The following is a 19545-nucleotide window of genomic DNA, read 5'->3' as shown; positions in this document are numbered from 1 at the left end:
AAGGGATCATAAAAATGTGAAAAAAAGAGCCAGAATTAGTTCAGTAGTGTTTAATTCTTTGTATGGATCATGGTCCCATAATGCAAAAAACACCACAGATTCCCCAGTAAACATCCACATCTCTCGAAATCTCCATGTCTAGTTTGTGCATAGGTTTTAAAAATGTACATTTTTCATGTCCTAGCCCAAGCCATAATGAAATAAAAGTCATGTTTTTCCAGATTTTCAGAAAAACCCCACCACAGATACAAACAGCTGTTAACTGACTGTGCTCACTAACTGTCACCCTGAGATAAGTATGCTGAACTTAATGTGAAAAATCTACAAATCTACAAAACAATGTGTGATATATTTTAGCTTTTCTCATTACATGTCCTATTTCATGCCCCTGTTAAAAACATAAATGAAAAAAGCAAACATGCATCATGACTTTAGTTTTACAACCTGGTCTCTTATTTTCAGTTTCTACATTTTTATATTTGCACTAAATTGTGACAGATTCGAATTGCTCCATCAAATTATGTGACATTTAAATACAGTGCACAAGTTAAAAAGGGGTATGTCCCTTTTTCAGGGCCTGATACCCCTGTTGTAGCTCCCCTAAAATCCATATTTCCCTTACATTTGTGTTTTAGAAAACACTTATTTTAGCCTCTTTAAGCTGCCGTCTCTTTAAGGCTCCTTGCTCAACAACCCCCCGTCTTTATGAGTGGCCAGCCCTCTCTGCCGCAGAGCCAAAAAAAAGGGCTAGATGTTTGTGGCCCGCCCCTCCAACGTGTAATGAACCAGTTGGTGATGACCTCATCATTTGTGCTATTTTTAGATTGGACTGTTATAGCAGAAACAGACAGATTCAGGGATTTCTACTGCATATGAATACGTGGACAGCCATATTAAGGTATGGGACAGCATTAATAACCTGTCTTTCTTGAAATTTTTTACATGCTGAATAAAACCTGCGTGTTTAGAGTCAGTTCGGTGTGCTTGATACGTGCAAACCAAGTTTAAAGCCTCTGTCAGGATTTTGGAGAGTAATCTCGGACTTGATTAACCCTAGCATGCTCAGCTATAGGTAATGCATTTGCAGTGTTGCCGAGGTCCGGATGGCTAATAACAGTTCTATTCCTGTGACGGCTGTCCGTTGATTTGGCCCGACTCCCAGCGTTGCCACAGAGATGCCTTCTGACCTGCTGTTCTGCGAACTTTTGTCTCCTGCTGTGAGATAAGAAAGAGAAAAGGACATTCAAGGATTAGCTCCTTTTTTGGCTCTCCGAGTCAGAGATCAATATCAGAGCTACTTGTATACTACAAGTTCATCAAATACCATGCGTTTCGGCCTGAAACCTTTCGAACATATTGTCACCATACTAAAATAATCATTTTCTGACATTTTTTGGCTAAATCAACTCTATGTGACATATAGCTCAGTTTATTTTATGTTCTCCAAAGAAACTTGAAAAAAAGTTACTTGCCATTTTTTTGTACACCTGATCATATAGGAAGGGAAACAACTTAAAAAAAATAGATGCCAGGGACATTCATTGAAGCAATACCTGCGTCTGCTCTGGTTTCTCGTCTTTCTTTGACGGTGGGGGCCAAAACCTGTCCAATTTACCCCGTGACTGTCCTGTGGCATCTAAAAAACAGGAAAAAGAAAGACAAAGGGTAAAATGAAGAAAATTGATAAAAGGAAGCAGTCTTTAATAAATAAAAAAAAGGGGTTACTTTTTTTCTTTCAAGACAAGCCATACTCGTAATTTTACAGTGCTGCCTTTAGTTGCCCTAAAACAAACATGATATGATAAGGGAGACACAGGCTGAAAGCAAATATAAACGCAGTTTCGCTCCATTTCTCCCAGCAGGACTGATCCACTGTCTGCAGTCATTTATATTAACACCATACTATAAAGCAACCGGAACAGCCTCAAGCTCACACTAAAGTGCACATGGAAGCCTTCATGTTGTCACTTAACCCGTTGGCAGATGCTGACTCAGGTCAAGCTGCTTTGAGATTGGTGTGCCTTTAACCCTCTTTGACAGGGTTGACACTGAGTCAATAACACGTCTTAGATAATGCTATGTGATGCTAATGTATAAAGACAGTCATTAAATTCTTCAGATGATGTTTCAGAAGGACGGGATGTGAAATGAATAGACACAAGTGAGTCCTATAAGTCGTTCTGTACTGGGATTTAGTTAATGCATTGCGCTGTTTGCAAAACTACCAAAAAAAAAACCAAACCAACAAGGAAAACTGCAGATGAGATTTAAATCATTACATCAATGCACATCATGTTTTTTTCCTTGAACATATTGTTTAGCATGCAAAATGCGTCTTTCCTGAAAATGTGAAATAGAAAAAAGGAAATGCATTTGGTTGCTGTTCACTACAGATAATCCTGTTAAACACATCACAGAGATTAAGGCCCAGGTTTTGCTCAGCTCACTTAAACTGTGCACCTTATGTACAGGGTCTACTGGGTCTACAGGGTCTACAGGTCAACTGCTACCCTCATGTAGCATTCCCCACTCTTCTCTTGTCTTTAACTTTCATTTCCATCAATAGAGACATGAAAAACCCCTTAATACAATCACATCACAGCGATAACACAGACTAACCTGTGAGTGCAGGAGTGAATCGAGACTTTTCTTTCTCTTTACTTTTACACCTGCTCTCTCCATACAGAGTGCATCTCTGTCTGCGCAGCTCTTCCTCTCTTTCTTTGGCCTCTCTGATGTCCTTCTCAACTTCAGGCTGCAGAACCAGGGCTGGGCGTAACTTGAAGAAGGGGTTATGATTGAGAATGGAAGGTTCCTCTGACATGTTTGCCTCTGTACCTTCGCTCATGCCCTCCACACCTAAAACACCAGTGCTTATCAAGTCCATGCTTCTGTACTGGCGTGCGTGTTTATCTTGTTTCTGATACGGGGACATGCGAGTTTTGTCTCTTGGACCTCCATTGGGGCTCTTTGCTCCGCCGTCTTCTGGACTTTTCTTCATCTGAGCAGCTGCGGACGCAGGTACCCTGAGGGAATGTGTTCTGGCAACAGGGAGGCTCTTGAGGGAAAACATCTCAAGGCTGCGAGTGCGCTCTAGCACTGATGGGTAAACGTGACCTTTCGACGTTGAGGTAGGGGATTTCCTATGCCTTGTTGGGCCTTCTGTGTTTTCCTGCTGGAAAGCCTCAAAAAGCAGTTTTGTTTCCTTTAACTGGCGGACTTCTCCTTTGCTGTAAGCCCCTGGGATCTTCCCCTGGTTGACCAGCACCAGTTCTCTCTGTATCTCTTGACTTATCTCCTTCTGCATCTTCTGCTCTGAGAACTGCCAGGAGATGCGCTGTCCTGGGCCAGCCTTAGCAGGGGGTGGCTCAAGTGAGAAACTGGTTTTAAATGGGATCTCTATCACATCTAAGTTATCTGCGAGATTGAAGACACCTCCAGCTCTCTGAAGGTTCTGCTTCTTCTGTGCGACTTCATGTATCTGCTTCTCAAGGGAGGTCTCAGCAACAGAGAGTCGTTGGCGGGTGGGTATAAGTGGGTTGGCAGACGTTTCATCAGTCGAAGACCAATCTGTAGTCCCCCAGGTCTCATTTTTATCATCATCAGAGTCAACCAGCTCTGTTCTTACAACTGGGCAGTGATCAGGCTTCACAGTCATTGTTGGCAAGGACGACCACGCTTTTGTTTCAGTGTGTTCATTCCCAGTTTTCTCTTCCTTGAGGTTTGCTTTTGCTCCATCATCTTCCAAACTGAGCATACTACTCTCATCCACACTCGTCAGTTCATCATTTGTTTCATCTACTTCAGGCGCAAAAACAGCCTCTTGCTCACTCTCCTTCTCTTTTACAACTTGCTGGGAAGTGTGAGGACTCTCTGGTGCGGATACGTCCTGTCGCTGCTGCACCAGTTGCAGTCTTTGAAGTAGTTGCTCTCCTTGTTGGATATTAGATGTTATTCCCCTGTTTCCCTGCTCCATTTTTGAAACCGTCTCCCCAGAGCCTTCAGAGATGGGGAGACGAGGCATTAAGGTTTCGCTGATCCCACTCTCTCTCCTCTCCCAGTCACACTTTGTGAGCTGATAGTTCAAAGATCTGGTGTCAACACACTCCTCCTCATCATCATCATCATCATCATTATCATCATGGCTCGCCACTTTTGTTGCACTATCGGATGCCTGTGATTGATTTGTTGCGTCATCTGTGTTGTTTTGGTTGCATTTGCAAGATTCTTGTGGTCCACAGGGTTTTGAATCACCATCATCATCATCATTGTCTCTGTCTTTGAGACTAGACAGCATGGGAGCATTTGTTTTTATTCCACTGCAATCAAATTTGTCTTGTTTGGATTTTGTTTCTGCAGGTGAAGGGATGCCATCTGGTTTTGTTTTTTCTCCATCTCTGTAACAATGTGTCTCAGTCTTTGACATCTCCTCCAGGCTAAGCGGTACCTGTTTTGGATATTTTTTGCTGCCATCTGCTTCAACTTCCCTCCAGGTTTCCTGTTTTTCACTGATATCCTCATGCTCCTCAGCTAATTCCTTATTCCTTGTTGTGTTATCCTCTTGGTGTGCCCCAGATGGATCATAACGTGGTCCCATCGGACTACTCGTGTCCTCCATGGACTTTGAGTAGTGCTTGTTGCGTTGAGAGGAGTCCTTCTCTGCTGTGTTTGTTAACTCCTCAGAAGTCTGCCCTGTACCAGCCATCAACTCATGCAGCGGGTTCTGTGCTGCCATTAACTGCTCCTCACCATGATGCCAATCTAAGCCACCAGGATTAGCCTCAGCTTCTGTGGCGTCAGCTGCCCCATTAGCAAAGGTCAAACTAGAATTATTTACTGTTTCATCCCTGCTGCCCTCTACTGGAAGCAAAGGAGACATGTAGGATGCATGGGAAGGAGACTGTTGTTGGATGTAGACATCCTCATCTACACCCACATCTCCCATCCCGCTGTAGAATCCTGTGATCACTGGTGGGGAAGGCGAAGTCCCAGCGGGGTCATCTTGGGGTCTCTCAGCACACATGACTTTTTCTTTGTGGTCTTTAGAGTTGGAGTCCAAAGTCATCCTTAGACCACCATCATCTTGGGACGCTAGATCTTGGGGCTTATGTTTACGATTTCTTTTTTCCATGGTTAAAGGCCCTCAAAGCAATTGAATGTCACTTCTGTGTTCCCCTTTAAGAGCCAGAAAAACTGTGTCAGGAGAGTGATAAAAAAACAACCTTATTGCACATTATTGTCTTTTGATATTCACTCACATTTAACAAATTTGAGATAAGGTGGGAAGATTTCTTTTCATTAAACAGAGTCACATTTTGGGATTTATGGCCTTACTAAGATTTATGTTAAGTAATGAGCAAAATGTGTTTATACAAGAAAACGTTAAGGTATTTAACCTCACTTTTGACCTCTAGCAGTGACAGAAAGAAGAACTTTTTGAAACAAGTTGCTGTTTTTTTTCAATCCTCGGCAAATGAATGACTGATTTTTATGGTTTCAGTGTTTTCAATCCATTAATAGGTGGCAATAACTTGTCAATAAGCAGTAATGTAACCTTCATCTTGAAATCAATGGGCTGAATATTTTTGGTGTAAAGAGCTGAATATAAAAGCAATATATCTGTATAACAAAAAATTCTAAGATGTCATTCAGGTATGAAATCTGCGGAGGGGGGATCAGGGCCCTGCTAGAGAAAAAAATATAGGAATAAAGTCATAAATTTACAAGAAGTTGTTATTTAAGTCTATAGCTATAGGCTATTGAAAATTCTAAGAAATGCAGTATGAAAAACAGGAGATCACATGTGTAAAATGATTTTGGTGACGCTACACCTCTTCTGGGTAATGGTATTCAATATCTCTGTGTCATCTGTTTTTGGTGTTGCAGTTTGCAGACGTTTCATTCGAGAAGAAGCCAGCTCTGCATAGAGGTTATTGTAAGTTCCCCAGTGCGAGGGATGGCTTGTTTTGAGGACAATGCATTGCAGCTGGCAGAGATGTGTTGATTTTGTAAAAGTGATGTTTCACTGATCAGCTTCTAATTTGGGAAAGTCAAATCTGTGAATATTTTTCCAACTTTAACAAAGTTCTCAACTAAGCTCTGGTTTCTCAGCTGTCTTTTTTAGGGTCCTTATACTTATGCCAATGTTATGCTGATGTACCAAAAGATTGACTAATTTCTTATTTGTGAAATCTGTACTTAAGAGATAGATACTCCACGGTCCTCGTTTTTGTACAGGCTGTTGCTGCTCTTCTGATTGCCTTGCTATAGACTAAAATAAAGAGTTTATTCTCATGATTTTATGACTTTATTCTCGTAAATTTACAAGATTAATCTTGCATATTTACTTTTTTTTTTCTTCAACATGGCCCTAATCCTCCATCATAAAACTCTAATCTGAGCAAGTGGTTTTTTAAAATCTTGTTAGTCTAAAAGATGCTATGACGAGGATCTGTTCTCAATGGACTGCCTCGCCACCTTCTGGCCCGGAGTCTCACGTACACTGTCATAAAGATGTGACTTTTAACAAGGCGTGTGTTTGTTTTAAACTAATTTTTTTTGTTCAAGACAACTTTTCACCAGATACAACATGACTAGGTAAGGTATTTACGTACAATTACGTAGCACTGTTGTTTGAAACATGACAACAAGCAAACATTGTAAGTTTGTACCGTATGTCAGTAGCCAGCTAAATGTAGCTTTTCTAGCAGCCTGGTGCTAAGATGTATCCGTAGGCTAACGTGACAACAAGCAAACTGTCAGTCCGTACAGTGGTTTAGTAGCCGTCTATATGTAACACTACTGACAGCCTGGTGCTGTGAGACGTGTTGGTAATGAATAATGTATAACATTAGTGAATCCTGGTTGGCTATGTCCTGCCAGTCATCTACCAAGCAGAGCTAACGTAACGTCACTTTTCATTTTATTGATAGACTCTCAAGTTTGAACAGACCACAGCAGAATAACTGCTGACTGTGGGTTGGAATTGACATTATCACTAACAGCTTAGCCCTTTTAGCCTTTAGCTCGTGCTCTATCTCTCTCCCATTTAGCTACCTTCTGCCTGTCTGTCCTTTTTCTGTCGGACATTCAGGCTTCTGTGTCCACCATCACTACAAAATTAATTACAGAAATAGTTTTGAGCAAAGAAAAACCGATTTCTGTTTTCACTTGTAAACTTTGTCAGCCGACATGGTGTTGTCATAGACACCTGGACATGCCAGAAATCAATCCAGTGTCGACCTGATCAAGAAATTATAAAGAAGCTATGAAGTAGCATTTCTGTTTAACCTATATGGATAACAATCGGGCATATATTTAGAAGGGAGACTTTTTTGAGATCACTGTCTAACTCCTTACAGCCCCTTTGATATGAGCCACATTCACCCTAACATTAAGTCAAATGAGACACTTCTTTTTTACTAATAATGAAACATAACACTTCAGTTTTACTTTAACTGTAAGACTACTGTCTGCTTTGCCTAATTTGTTCTTCATTTTTCATTTGCATCTTCATAAAAAATATGGAGTATGAGGCTCTGTGGACTTTGAAGTTTGAAGATTGAGATTAAATGCCTGTAATCTATTCAGAGTGGTTGTGACAGTTTCATTTATGATGTTAGTCTGAAACTAACTTCAAAATAATCTCTAGATGCTGTGTTTTTTTGGCCGGCCTGGTATATAGCTCCTGTGCTCTCCCGGGTTGTTTTGGTGACTCTCCTCTCCTGCTGTGACCTAGCAAAGCCAATTCTGCTGACAAAAGGGAAGCTTAATCGGCTTTGCCCTTTCTATTTTGGCATGCACACCATGTGCAGTTTTTGCCAGCCACAGAAGCTCTCATCATCTCACTAGTCTGCCTGTTGAGAGAGATACTTAACCACTGTTCTGTTGTGTATGTCAGACATTTACTCATGAGGCTGACAGAAACTGTCAGTGAGCCAGGGGGTCTCACTCTCAGTGGCCTGTGCTCAGCTCGTATCCTAAGAATATGAACGGACTGTGCAGGATCATATATGAACAGCTGATTCTCCACAACATAAATATTGTCCCCTGAGGCACCTTTAAATCTATGAGTCTGTGTTTACACCTACATTCAGGGGATAAATGCCGACTACATTTCAGGATTACAGACAGCATTAGCAAAACACATGTAAAGCTTGAGCAACAGGACATATTAATCTGCCTTAAGGAGCTTTACCTGTCTATTCCACTTTCCTTTCAAAGAACGGTCTGTATCTTTTAATAATGAAGGATCTTTCGCATATTTAGGGATAATATAAGAAAAAATTGAATGCTTTCTAAAAGTAGTTCAAGAGGAATGATCGTACGGCTTCAGAATTTCCAATATATTATATATTTATATCTAAATATCCAATAATGCCTTCTGTCTGGCTCCTGACAAGGTGTAGATTTCTTTTTAATACTTTAGAAGGAACAAAGTTGGTCATAACACGATCTTCTATGGTCATTTCTTCCCTGCAGTAATAGGATAAAGCTGGACATTTAACACTGAGCACTTGTATTTTCTAAACAAGCATAGGCGAGTAAATAAGTACAAAGTCAGAAAATGTAAAGACACTTGAAGAAAAGACTTACCTGACTACAGGGCTACAGCCGTCCTCGGTGTGTGACACAGTCGAGCCAACCACAATGGAAAAAATGAATCATCCAGCTGAGGATCCAGCTGATCTACTTAGCACCTGTAACCTCCTGTCCCCTGTACCACGTGTGCGACATTGTCCTCTTGTTTGGGATGCCGTGCAGGTTACTTTACCCGCCGCAGATTAAAGTGTAGCTCACTTTAATTTGTCGCAGACAACTGCATTTCTTACTTGTGTTAAATATAAAGTTCTGTTCAAAATGTGGGATAAAAACTGTTAAAGAAGCCTCAAATTGAGAGATGGTGAAAATCACGAAGGCCCCCCCTTCGCCTGCAAAGACAACACAAACAGAGAGACACAGCTAGCCCGGCAAGTTAATTAATCCTGTTTATTTAATTCTTTAGAAACAAAATGTGTCGCAATGTCAAGGGGTTTAAGCGCCAGCCTTTATGCTAAGCTGCAAGTAACCAGCTAACTGAAATACTGTTCCTATTCCTCTAATCCTCACCTTTACATCCAAAAATTAAAAATGTCATGCTGTGTTTTAAGCTTTTAATATCAATCACATCTGCTTGAGGATTTTTTGTTACTCTGTAGAATTCAGACCCCTCATTGGAAAGTTGATCCCCCAGAATCAGTAACGGTGTGTTGTTAGTGTCCTTAGTGGTAGAGTCCTTAGACCTGAGTGGTGACTTGGATTAGAAAGCAGGAGTTTAAAAGTATAAAACAACAAATGTCAACCATTCTTCACATTTGAAAATAAGAAACAAAAATACTTGAGCACACACCGTAAATGAATAAAACCATAATAGTCAACGATGGAATGAAGCTGTTTTGAGTTTTTCCATTCCTAAATCAAAAAACTTTAAACACATTTAGAGCTGATGAGGCAAGAGATGAGTTATAAAGCAGAAAGACATTTGAGATTAATGTTATCTGCATCCCTGCAGCAGTGCAAGTTGACATTTCCAGCTTTAGCCACCAGAGGGCGTCAGTGGATTTTAATAGTCCCCTGGAGCTGCTGCCAGACCTCATATGTGAAATGAGACCCACAAAATTATGAATACCTTCTTCTTTGGCAGTGCTGAGAAGTGGTGGATGTGGTGCTGTATCCTGTCACATGAGTCAATAAGGCACGAGTGTGGAAACAATAATACAGATGATGGGGTTAGGGCTGATTATGGAGTCTCTCTCCATCATTTTCTTACATGACAGAGCAGCACTGGCAGGTCTTGCGCTTGGAAGTGACCTCTCCTTCCACTTTAGCAGGTGCAGATGACTCATGCTGAACTTTTTCACCTTCCTCCCTCTGGACTTGACCTCCCGCCCCGTTTCCTTCCAGTGGAACATCCTGATAAACTCCCTCTTGGGGTTCTTTTTCTTCCTGAGGCAATGTCTCAGGCCCTATGACATGTTCTTCTCCTTCCTCAGTGATCATCACTCTTTCCACCTTGATCATGCCCTCCTGGTTTTCTGGGTCGGGATCCTGGTCGGTTGTGTCATCAGTGTAACCTAAAAACAAAAGAGTGACAGGGCCATCCACCAGCTGTTGATCGACTACATTATCAACCTCTCCTGTGGTGTTGTTAACCGCTGTGATGCATCTGTCCTCCTTTTTATCTTCCTTCTTTTCAATGCTTACAGCACAGTCCTCTACCCCCAGCTCAGCTTTCACGTTGTTGCCTGTGGAGCTGTCAACCTGCATATTGTCTTCCTCTGCTGTGGCATGACAGGCAGAAAAAGACAGGACTTTCCCCTCAGGTTTTTCACTGCCACCATCGTTCTCTGTTCTCTCCTTGTTTGGCGTGACTTCAACCTTGTCCAGAAGCACTTTCATTCCAACGCCATCGATAACACTCAGGATCTGACCGAGCTCTTCGGTGGTGGGAGGACTTTCTACCTGGCCTACGGCGTGGATGCTTTTCCTTCCATCGTCAAATACAGTAGTGGCTGCTGGAGCATCGGCCAGCGCGGACACAGGGGTCACTGACCTGACGACTGAAACACCTGTCTTTGGGTCTCTCTCCACCTGCACAGCTAGTGTCCCCAGGACTGCAACACAAGAGGACAGAATGGGATTTCAGGTCAACATTTGACATTAACACGATATGTTTTTGAGCGAAAAACAAAACATATCATCTATGATTTATCATAAAACTAAAGTCTGCAAAAAACAACAAAAAATTAACCCAAAACACTTGACAATTCCTCTTCTTGTGCTGTGCCACATTCTTCCTTTGCTTAGGAAAATATGGGGGCAGTGGGAGCAGGTGACCCACCTCCTGGTCATATTGTCGAAAACACATGCTAAAGCCTTCTTGCCTGCCAAAACGCCCAATAAGGTGCTCTCTATCTACTAAGTTCCCTTCCAGTTGGCCAAACACACCAAACTACCCCCTTGGATGTCAAAACCTTGTGCCTTGTTACTCTTTTCCCGCCTGCCGTTCAAAAAGTCTGGCCACTGTATCACAGAGACACAATGTTTTGTTCTACAAGTGATAAAATCTTTAACCTCTTAAGACCCTAGATTTTGTATGGTGTGCATTTTTAAATTCACCTTGTTATTTGGGATAAGTAAGACTTAATAGGTACAATAACTAAACTTGGTCATTGTGTAGGAAGTTTGATTATTTTTTTGTAATAAGTTCTCTATTAGTTGTTTGTTATTAGTGTTATTGGACTTGTTTTTTTTTTCACTAAAATGGGAAAAATGTTGTGATTGGGCAGTGTCCCTAAATTTGGCTAAAAAGTCAAAGTTTAAAAAAAAGAAGTATCATAGGTCTGAGAGGCAGAAATTAAACGTCCACTTATGTGTACACTGGGTCTTAAAGGGTTTATTCTGATGATTTTGATGGACCATTTTAAAGGAGAGTTAAATGGAAAAGACTCTTTTTTTTGGGCGTTGTGTGCAGGATCTACATTCAAGATTGCATTGCAGCGAGTTTGTAAAGAGCCTTTTGATCAGATCTTCAGAGTGTTGACTTCCCCCTTCAACCCTGTCTCTTTCATTTCTTCTTCCTTTTGTATGTTATTATGGATGGATCCTTGAAAGTTGCTTGTGTGTAAAACTACTTTTTTACAGGTAGAAAAAAATCCTTTGCATCCTATCTGCATTGTCTTAAATGATTCAGACACAAACGGGCTCAAAATCGTCAGGTAACTGTAGGAAGATTGACTAAAAGAGATGTGTCAGGAACCTGAGGAATAACCATAGACTGTATAAAACATGGACATAGTCTCGCCGACGTCACTCGTCTGTTTCTGAAATGGAAAATGAAGCATATCGGCTATAGCGGCCATATTGGTAGTGGCAAGGGCTTCGTGTACAGTCATAGGGCGCCTGTCAGTCACGTGATCTTAATATCCTCTGATATCACCCCCCGTACAGTGGGTGCTTGTAGTAAAATTAACGACTCAGACAGGAGACGTTTTTTGAACCAGGCTGTAAATAGGTTAATTTCTACTTTGAATATGGCTTCTTTTGTCTTGGTGTGTATGTGACTTCTGCTACTTCCGGAGACAGCCTCAAATGAACACTCGAGAAACAGCAGATTTTAGCACTTCCACATTGTCTCATGTTCTTAGACCGGAGGTTGCCGCTTGGGAATAACACTTCAATCATTTTACCTTGAGGAAACTTGAAAGTAAAATTCATTTGTTTTTGTTTAATTCATAGATTTCATTCAAAATAAAAATAAAATGTATTTAGATTAATGCTGATACAATGAAACATATCCTTTATTTGTAATTGGATTAAGCTGCTGTAAAACAGAATATAGTCGTCTTTGTCGCTGGTTGGAAGTTATGCTGATGTTTGCATGGTTAGATATTTATTTCACATTTAATACTCAATTTAATTTCATCCATTTGGTTTCACATGCCCAAAAGGACAGAGAAAATTGAGGGAGCAAGGACATTTACCAGGATTTAATTAACAGGGACGTATCTATTTCTATTTTTTTTAAGCTTTTTGAATATTAATCACAGGCTTGAGCGTTTGAAATCAGATTGATATAAAGGCTGGTTTCAGGTCAGCGCTCTATGTTGCATCTAAGTTAGCACAATGCACCTTATATAGAGAGGCACAACAAGCACAAAGCAGCAGCTCTTCATCCCACAGCGCCCTCAGCTCAATGAAAAATGTATGAACAGAAATTACCAAGTGGAGCTAAATATAACATTGTTCTTCAGCCGTTCATCTCAGTCCCTTGTTGAGCCACATTAAATAAAGGGGTCATCACTCCCCAGAGACGAGGAGTAGGGAGACGAATGCTTATAACAGATTACATTCAGCAGCCGTAGCTCCTTTCTTTATTAAGAATCTTTCATGATGAACCATTTTGCCTGTGTTTCAAGGGACTTGAATTTAAAATATGAAAAAAATATCTTCTCAGTTGTCTCTTCTTGAGTTATTATAAAGTAAACACGTGTAAATTGAACGTTTAAATGTTGGATAAGTTGCAACAAAACCTCTTGTGTCTCACCTGATCGGCCTTCTTGCCCACTTTCAAGGAACATCCTTTGTGCCATTTGTGTAGAACTGTGATCTTCAGCTTAGCTGGTCACTAAAAGGAGATGGAAAAGGAAAATTAAAGACTTGTTTTGCAGTACATAGCTGCCCTAACATAACTGTTCTGTGAGAGCCTGACCCCCAGAATAGTTGTGCTGGAGACCAGGAACCCCTGCTGTGGAAATACCCATTTCAAAAAAAGATAAAGATTAAAAAGGAAGACATAAGATTCTTGATATTTCTGATATCACAGAAAAAAAACCCTACACACATATTGTTGTGTTTACAAAATAATCTTATACCATCTTAACTTGGTCACAAAGAAATGTGGAAAGAAAATTACAGATTCTCTCTTTGTGTGGTCTATATTTAAAATGTAGCCCCTCTTTTTTATACTTTTATACCAATAAGAATAGAATAGAACTTTATTTGGCATTGCAACAAGTGTAATGAAATTGCAACTAATGGATAAAATATGCAATTTCAAATGGTGAATGGTTTTGGAAAGCATTTCAAATCCCCCAAATTGGTGATTCGTGACACTTACTAGCATAAAACCCCAAAATAAAAAAACCCTCCAAAATGATAAATATTGCAGCAGGATCATTTTGTTCCTCCACATGAACAGAGCGTGTATGTTCTCGATAATGTTTCTATACAGCAGAATGAGTCACATGAAGAGGGGTTGCTGAGTGATGTTGTTAAAGTCACAGTAGATCTGTTGCTCAGCTGTGGCTCCGTTCTGCCACCCTCACATAAATGACTTCTCCATGCAGACACTCAGTTATAGTGAATTAGTATCTGATGTGACTTATGAGAGAACAGACACCAGGCAGGATGTGGAAAAGGAGAAAAAAAGCTGATGCTAAGCTGAGAATGATGACAGCACATATAACATCTTACATTAGACCTCTGTCTCTCACCACTCTGTCGTTATTACATGTACAGTCTGGATGTCAAGCCATGTAAGGGGTTAACCACCAAAAACTGCAATTTTTTCCACAATGTTCTGACTTTTCTGATTGGTAAATGACACCTAGCTTCAATACATCAGCAAGGGAATCCAGAAACACCTTATCTGATCTGAAAAAAACAAAAACAAAACAACAACAATGTTTCGCTCCAGATATATCTGCCTACATTCACTGCCTTTATAAAGACTGCCGAGGTAACTCAGCACTCATGCTGATTCCAGCATGTTTTTATATTTTCACTGATGTCCTTGAACGCGCTCTGTCCCGAGAGCAGAGATGAGTTCTGACAGGACACCATACTACCTCCAGCCATGGACAGCAGAGACATAAATATCGCCAGTATTACACAATAATTCACATTTTTTATATTTTCATGTAAACCAACAGGGCATTCGTGTGACTATTCAGTAAATTCAGGGTAAAGTTTGGTTTGGATTTACTCATGCTCAGCTAAATCCCAATGTTTCAACACTGCTCTGTATATTTTATTCATGCTACATCATTGGCAAAGGCTCACTTTCCAGCTGTATAGACTTGCTCACAATTTTCTGTTTGCTGTAAAAATGATCTATTTAACGCCACCAGATAATTTAAGTCCTAAAAATGTTCAGGCTTAGACACATGGATTGACTCAAGGGTTACATGTTGTGTTTGCTCTCCTGCTGTCTTCAGTTTATTTCAATGATAAATTACCTTGAGGCTGGTCATTATCTGCTGTTCATTATCTTGCTAGGCGCCGCCTTGTTGGCTTTGGCTGCCTTTTGCAGCAGCTCTTTCTTCTTTGTCCTACTTGTCATATTTTCATCTCTTTTTCATAAACTTTGTATTTGGAGTGGATCATGACTTTGTATGACTCATTTGTTGGTCATGGACACCAAACTTTTTGTGGCTTAAGTGATATTTTAACTACTTTTTCTCCTGTGTTTGTCTGAAGATCCTACATGTAACCATGGCTGCATTGTTTACATGTGAACTCAGCTGTTAGCAGCATGTCAGTGCTAACTGGTGCAAGGCCTGATGTTTCCCCACAAGGTGAGGAGAAGGAGGTGAGGACGACGTGCTGGTTCTCAGGTGTGAGCTAAGAAGTAACAACATGGACCTGTCCTTCCGTCCATTGTTATTGGGAACGTAAGATCTATCTCCAATAAGATGGACGAGCTAGCTGTGCTAACCCAGCAACAGAGGGAATACCAGAAGGCAGAGTAGCATCATGCTATTCACAGACATGGCTAACACAGCTAACACCGGACGACAACGCCATGTTGGAAGAGCTTCACCTGCTGTGAGCAGACAGGATCCAGGAGACAGAGACTGAACAGACTGCTGAAGAAGCTCAGTCCTGGACCCTGTGGAGGTGGAGGCTGGCTGACTGGAGAATGATGGACAAGCTGTCATCATCTATTTTCTTATGGACCTTTTTGCACTTTCTATAAACTTTCCTACTTTTGTTTTCTTGATTGCTGCTGTGACTTCAATTTCGTTGTTCTTGTTACAATGACAATAAAGTTCTATTCTATTCTATTCTATTCCATTCTATTTTACTAATGTTTGTAAGTATTCAAAGCAGGAAATAGGGGCTGCATATTATAAATCCATCCAAGAATGCACCATAACCTAAAGTCTGTTCAGAAATATGTGCAGATTTTTCCAAATATCTCACCTGATACAGGCTGCTTGTTCTGACTGCAGCTATTTCTGTTTTCTTCTTGGGAGGTTTCTGCCTTTTACTGGCATTAGCTGCCAACCCCGTCTTGTCCTTGGGCCTCTTTTGACTTTTCAGCCGTTCCCTGACACACATACACACACACACACATGAAGACACACACACACAAAGTGTCAACACCAAAGAAGAACATTAAAGCTCCAAACACAAACCATTCAGAGCAGAAGCCCAGGAAAAAAGTGTCACTGTGACTCATGTGTCTAAACGTCCTTGGCTACAATCCATCATATTTCTGTCACATGGCCGCCCGTCTTAAACCAGTCATGGCCATTTTCAGAGTGTATCTGTGGCAAAAGTTCTGTAATTCCTACTTCATGCCTTCATGGCAAATATTTTCATCTTTAGAAATGGTCATGCGAACCTTGTTTCTTTGAATGTTGGCAGAGTGTAACTCTAAACCTGGAATGTTTCAGTGCCCAACCCATCCTGGATGTTTCAACCACGTCCAAAGGTACTGCCAGGATTTTTTTGGACCCATGGACAAATATCACGTTGGGCTTTCACTTCTCCAGATCTGATAAACAAGACTGCTGGAGGCTTGGCCATCAAGTGTGGATATTGACCTGAGTCTTTCACAGCCTAGTAATAAGTGCACATATTATTTTAAGGCCTGTCTCATGTACAAAACAGAGCATGCTTTGATAGAGTGCCCTGTGGTCTAACTCCAAAGAAATCCCCCTTTCACTAACAATCGCTGCATCTTATTTCCCTCTGTAGGCAGCAGAAACTTCTCCAAAATGAATGCAAACCAGACTCTTTCCAGTAAAACATACAAGAGTAGGTGAGGTCATTAGGTGAATTAAAAAACAGCTCGCCAACTGTCAGTGAACCTCTGCCTTTATCCCCTCTTCACACAAAAAAGGCTTGTCGTGCTGCTGTTTTTCATCTAGCCGAGGAAGAGTAGGGCAGCAGATTGCCGTAGTCGAAGAGTGACTGTGAAATGTTCTCTGCTACAAATTCCAGACACTGTTTTCCTGGAGAAAAGACACAAACTGTCACTCAGGCTTTTCCACAATAGGCACAAAGGTGACAACCTGAAACTTGACGATTTCATCCGAGCTGCAAGCTTTGGACTTGTCAAACACAGATCTATCTACACTGCAAAAAACTGAAATATTACCAAGTGTTTTTATCTTTTTTGAAGTACAAATTTTCTTTTATACTTGATATGAGCCACATTCAACCGGCCAGTCCAGAAAAACGTCTTGTTTGAAGTTAACTAAAGACAAAAATGGGATCTGAATACTTGAAGCGAGTAAAAAAATAATCTGCCAATCGAACAAGAAAAACTTCTTGAAAATTTGCTTAAGACTAAAATAATGTCTTAATACAAATAACTGGACTGATCAGAGGAATGAGGCTCATATTAAGTCTAAAAAGACATTTTCCACTGAAAATAAGACAAATCACTTGATAAGATTTCAGTTTTTTCCAGTTTAGGGGAAAAATGTAGTCTGAATTCTGATGCAAATAAAACCGTCATCTCGCTTTTGTTTTGTGTGACACACTCTGGCTCACATTTAGCTGCAGAAAAAAACAGAAGGAAACTGTTTTTTAACTTTGGGCTAAACTTATTCAGCTGCAGTGGTGATGATGCGTCCCTGCCTGGAGCAGCAAACAGCTGCCCTGAGGTGACGGGTGGTTGGTGGAAGTGGAAATGTGTTGCGCTGTTTGTGTGGGAGGTTGATACAGTATGCTGAGAGTAGCTCTGGGCTGCAGAGATAATGTAGGTTGTAATGCATTGTTTATTTTGAAAAGAGCCAGTCCTGCAGGGTGCAGCGGAGTAGTTAATGTGATGCTTAACAGCAAAGCACCAAGAATCTTAAAACCATTTCAACATTCCCTCTCTACTTTTCTGCCAGCACCACTTTTCTCAGCTGTTTTCTTATTTAACATTGTCTCCGTTTTCCAACACGAGAACATGCTGAGTAAATGTATTACCTCTGTTAGGCCTGGTTGGCTAAATAATAGAGGGTTTGTAGTTCTGGGAGTGGGAATCAACAAGCGTATGTGTTGCTAGGAGTAAATCAGAGCCAAGATAAGCCTGAGGGACCCCTCCCTGAACACTTGAGCCAGGCGCTGACCGAGAGCAGCTCGCTTTGGCAACAGTCGTACGACAAAAACATTGCATGAGGGTGGGACGGAGGGATGGTAGAATTTTAAACATGAAGCCGCAGTAAAAGCAACGAAGCTGAATCCAAGTTTGTAGACTTTAAAGTTAGACAGGGGGATTTGGTTCCCCTTTGTGCTTAAAATACTACTACTACAAACAGGTGGTTGGCATAGCTTAGCTTAAAGACTGAAAACACTACAGCCTCACTCAATGCTTAGTGTTTTCAGCCGCTAAAACTTTGCATATTTTTGAAAGATGGTTGTCTTTATGTTTTTATTATGGTATGGATAAACTAAGAGGAACATTTTTGACAGGAGATCTCAAAACTGCAACGTTTTCCCTCGTGATTCTAGGATTCTGTATATTTTTGTACTGAGCTCTTCGAGTGTTTCCCAAAAGACAAAACTTTCTGTTTCCACAGTAAGGTGGTGAAATTCACGACTTTGCTAATATTTGGCTCAGACTTTATCTCCACCAACCTCAGCTCCTAATTCCCTGCTGGCATTTGGTACCACAGAAGGAATCACAGCAAGAGTTACAACTATTGAAAGTGAAAAACTGCCTGCTCTGCCTTCAAGCCCATTCTGTTCATGTGAAGCTTTTCAGCTTAAAAAGTCATTTTGTAGTCGAGTAAAGTGAAGAAAAAACCTTCAAATGTTAAGAACTGTACTTACCGGAATCTTTCTGTGGATTATCTTTCAAAACACTTTCTTATTCCCTCAAAAAACATGTGAACTCGAACAAATGCAACTGCTGTATTTCTCCTTCCACAACAGACAGAACTTGATCCAAGATCACTGTACTTATGTTGGAGGGTTACACCCTATTTTAATATAATTCTTCGGTAACACCCCTGTGCAGTCATGGTCCCTGAAGACAAGGACTTCTTCAGTGTGAGAGCAGAGAACTGCAAGAGTCAGAGACACAGAGAGGGAAGGCAAGAGGGAGGATATTTTTAGGGGACGTGACCGTCAGATTAAAGCAGGGAGATGCAGCTGGCAGAGTGCAGAAATGCCGAGAGAAATAGTTTAGTGACGCAGCACATTGTACGCATGCCGTTACTGTATCTCTGCATGCACGCTGTAACCATGCTGAAGTCCTTTGCAGGCCTCCGTCATCACTGGTTAAGTGGGTCACTTGTGTTTTGGGCAGATTTTAGTTTCGAAAGAGGTCAAGCAGGCTCCACTCAAGCCCTGCAACCTTTCATTTCACAGACCAGTGATTATTGGCCAGAAAGTTAACTGGAAAACGTTCTTTGCACGCTTACTCAAGGCAGTGCAGATCTCATGAGACCATGGGCTGAAGTGACATGAGAAAATGTTAGTGCTGTAAGATTATTTTGACATGAGGTGAAAGTTCATGTTGTTTTAAGGCCGACCAAAGAGGACAGTAACAGACCAAAGACAGGCCAAGACAGTTCAGCCTCTGGAAAATACTGCAGAAACAAACTAACAACAGCCTTTATGTTTTAAACAGTGAGCGACTGTTTTTCTTTTATGTACCAAACATGAAGTAAAAAAGATTTTTACTCTCAAGATTTGAAATAAAATAAAAAAACTTTTTAACTTCTTTAACAAGAGTTTCAATGACTCTGCCAAGTTCATTTTTGCATGAAATTTAGGTTA

At 40.8% G+C, this 19545-nt stretch overlaps 2 protein-coding genes across 3 annotated transcripts in view; one reads left to right on the top strand and one right to left on the bottom strand.

Moving 5' to 3' along the window:
• Nucleotides 1-19545, top strand: part of plppr2a (phospholipid phosphatase related 2a) — a 146955-nt gene that overhangs the window by 62478 nt on the left and 64932 nt on the right. The window lies entirely within an intron of this gene.
• On the bottom strand, nucleotides 8991-18804 carry LOC141809876 (uncharacterized). Of its 2 annotated transcripts, XM_074697104.1 has the most exons (4): nucleotides 18595-18804; nucleotides 15745-15871; nucleotides 13085-13165; nucleotides 8991-10652 (listed from the first exon to the last, which is right to left on the bottom strand). In XM_074697104.1, exons 3-4 carry the CDS (start codon nucleotides 13128-13130, stop codon nucleotides 9805-9807), a joined length of 894 nt encoding a protein of 297 aa, XP_074553205.1. In that variant the 5' UTR covers nucleotides 13131-13165; nucleotides 15745-15871; nucleotides 18595-18804; the 3' UTR covers nucleotides 8991-9804. The 2 variants fall into 2 exon arrangements, with proteins under 2 accessions (XP_074553205.1, XP_074553207.1); XM_074697106.1 differs by lacking the exon at nucleotides 15745-15871.

Source organism: Halichoeres trimaculatus, unplaced genomic scaffold (assembly GCF_033239565.1).
Source record: "Halichoeres trimaculatus isolate MK-OKI-2021-1 unplaced genomic scaffold, fHalTri1.1 fHalTri1_scaffold_20, whole genome shotgun sequence".
NCBI lineage: Eukaryota > Metazoa > Chordata > Actinopteri > Labriformes > Labridae > Halichoeres > Halichoeres trimaculatus.
The sequence above is the reverse complement of the archived record's forward strand: the minus strand, read 5'-3'. Positions and strand labels throughout refer to the sequence as shown.

Bases quoted from the DNA above. Each gene is read 5' to 3' on its own strand.
- LOC141809876 (XM_074697104.1), bottom strand. From the start codon at position 13,130: ATGGCACAAAGGATGTTCCTTGAAAGTGGGCAAGAAGGCCGATCAG. The intron at 10,653-13,084 runs GTGAGACACAAG...CTTGTGTTGCAG, and splicing joins TGGGCAAGAAGGCCGATCAG to TCCTGGGGACACTAGCTGTG.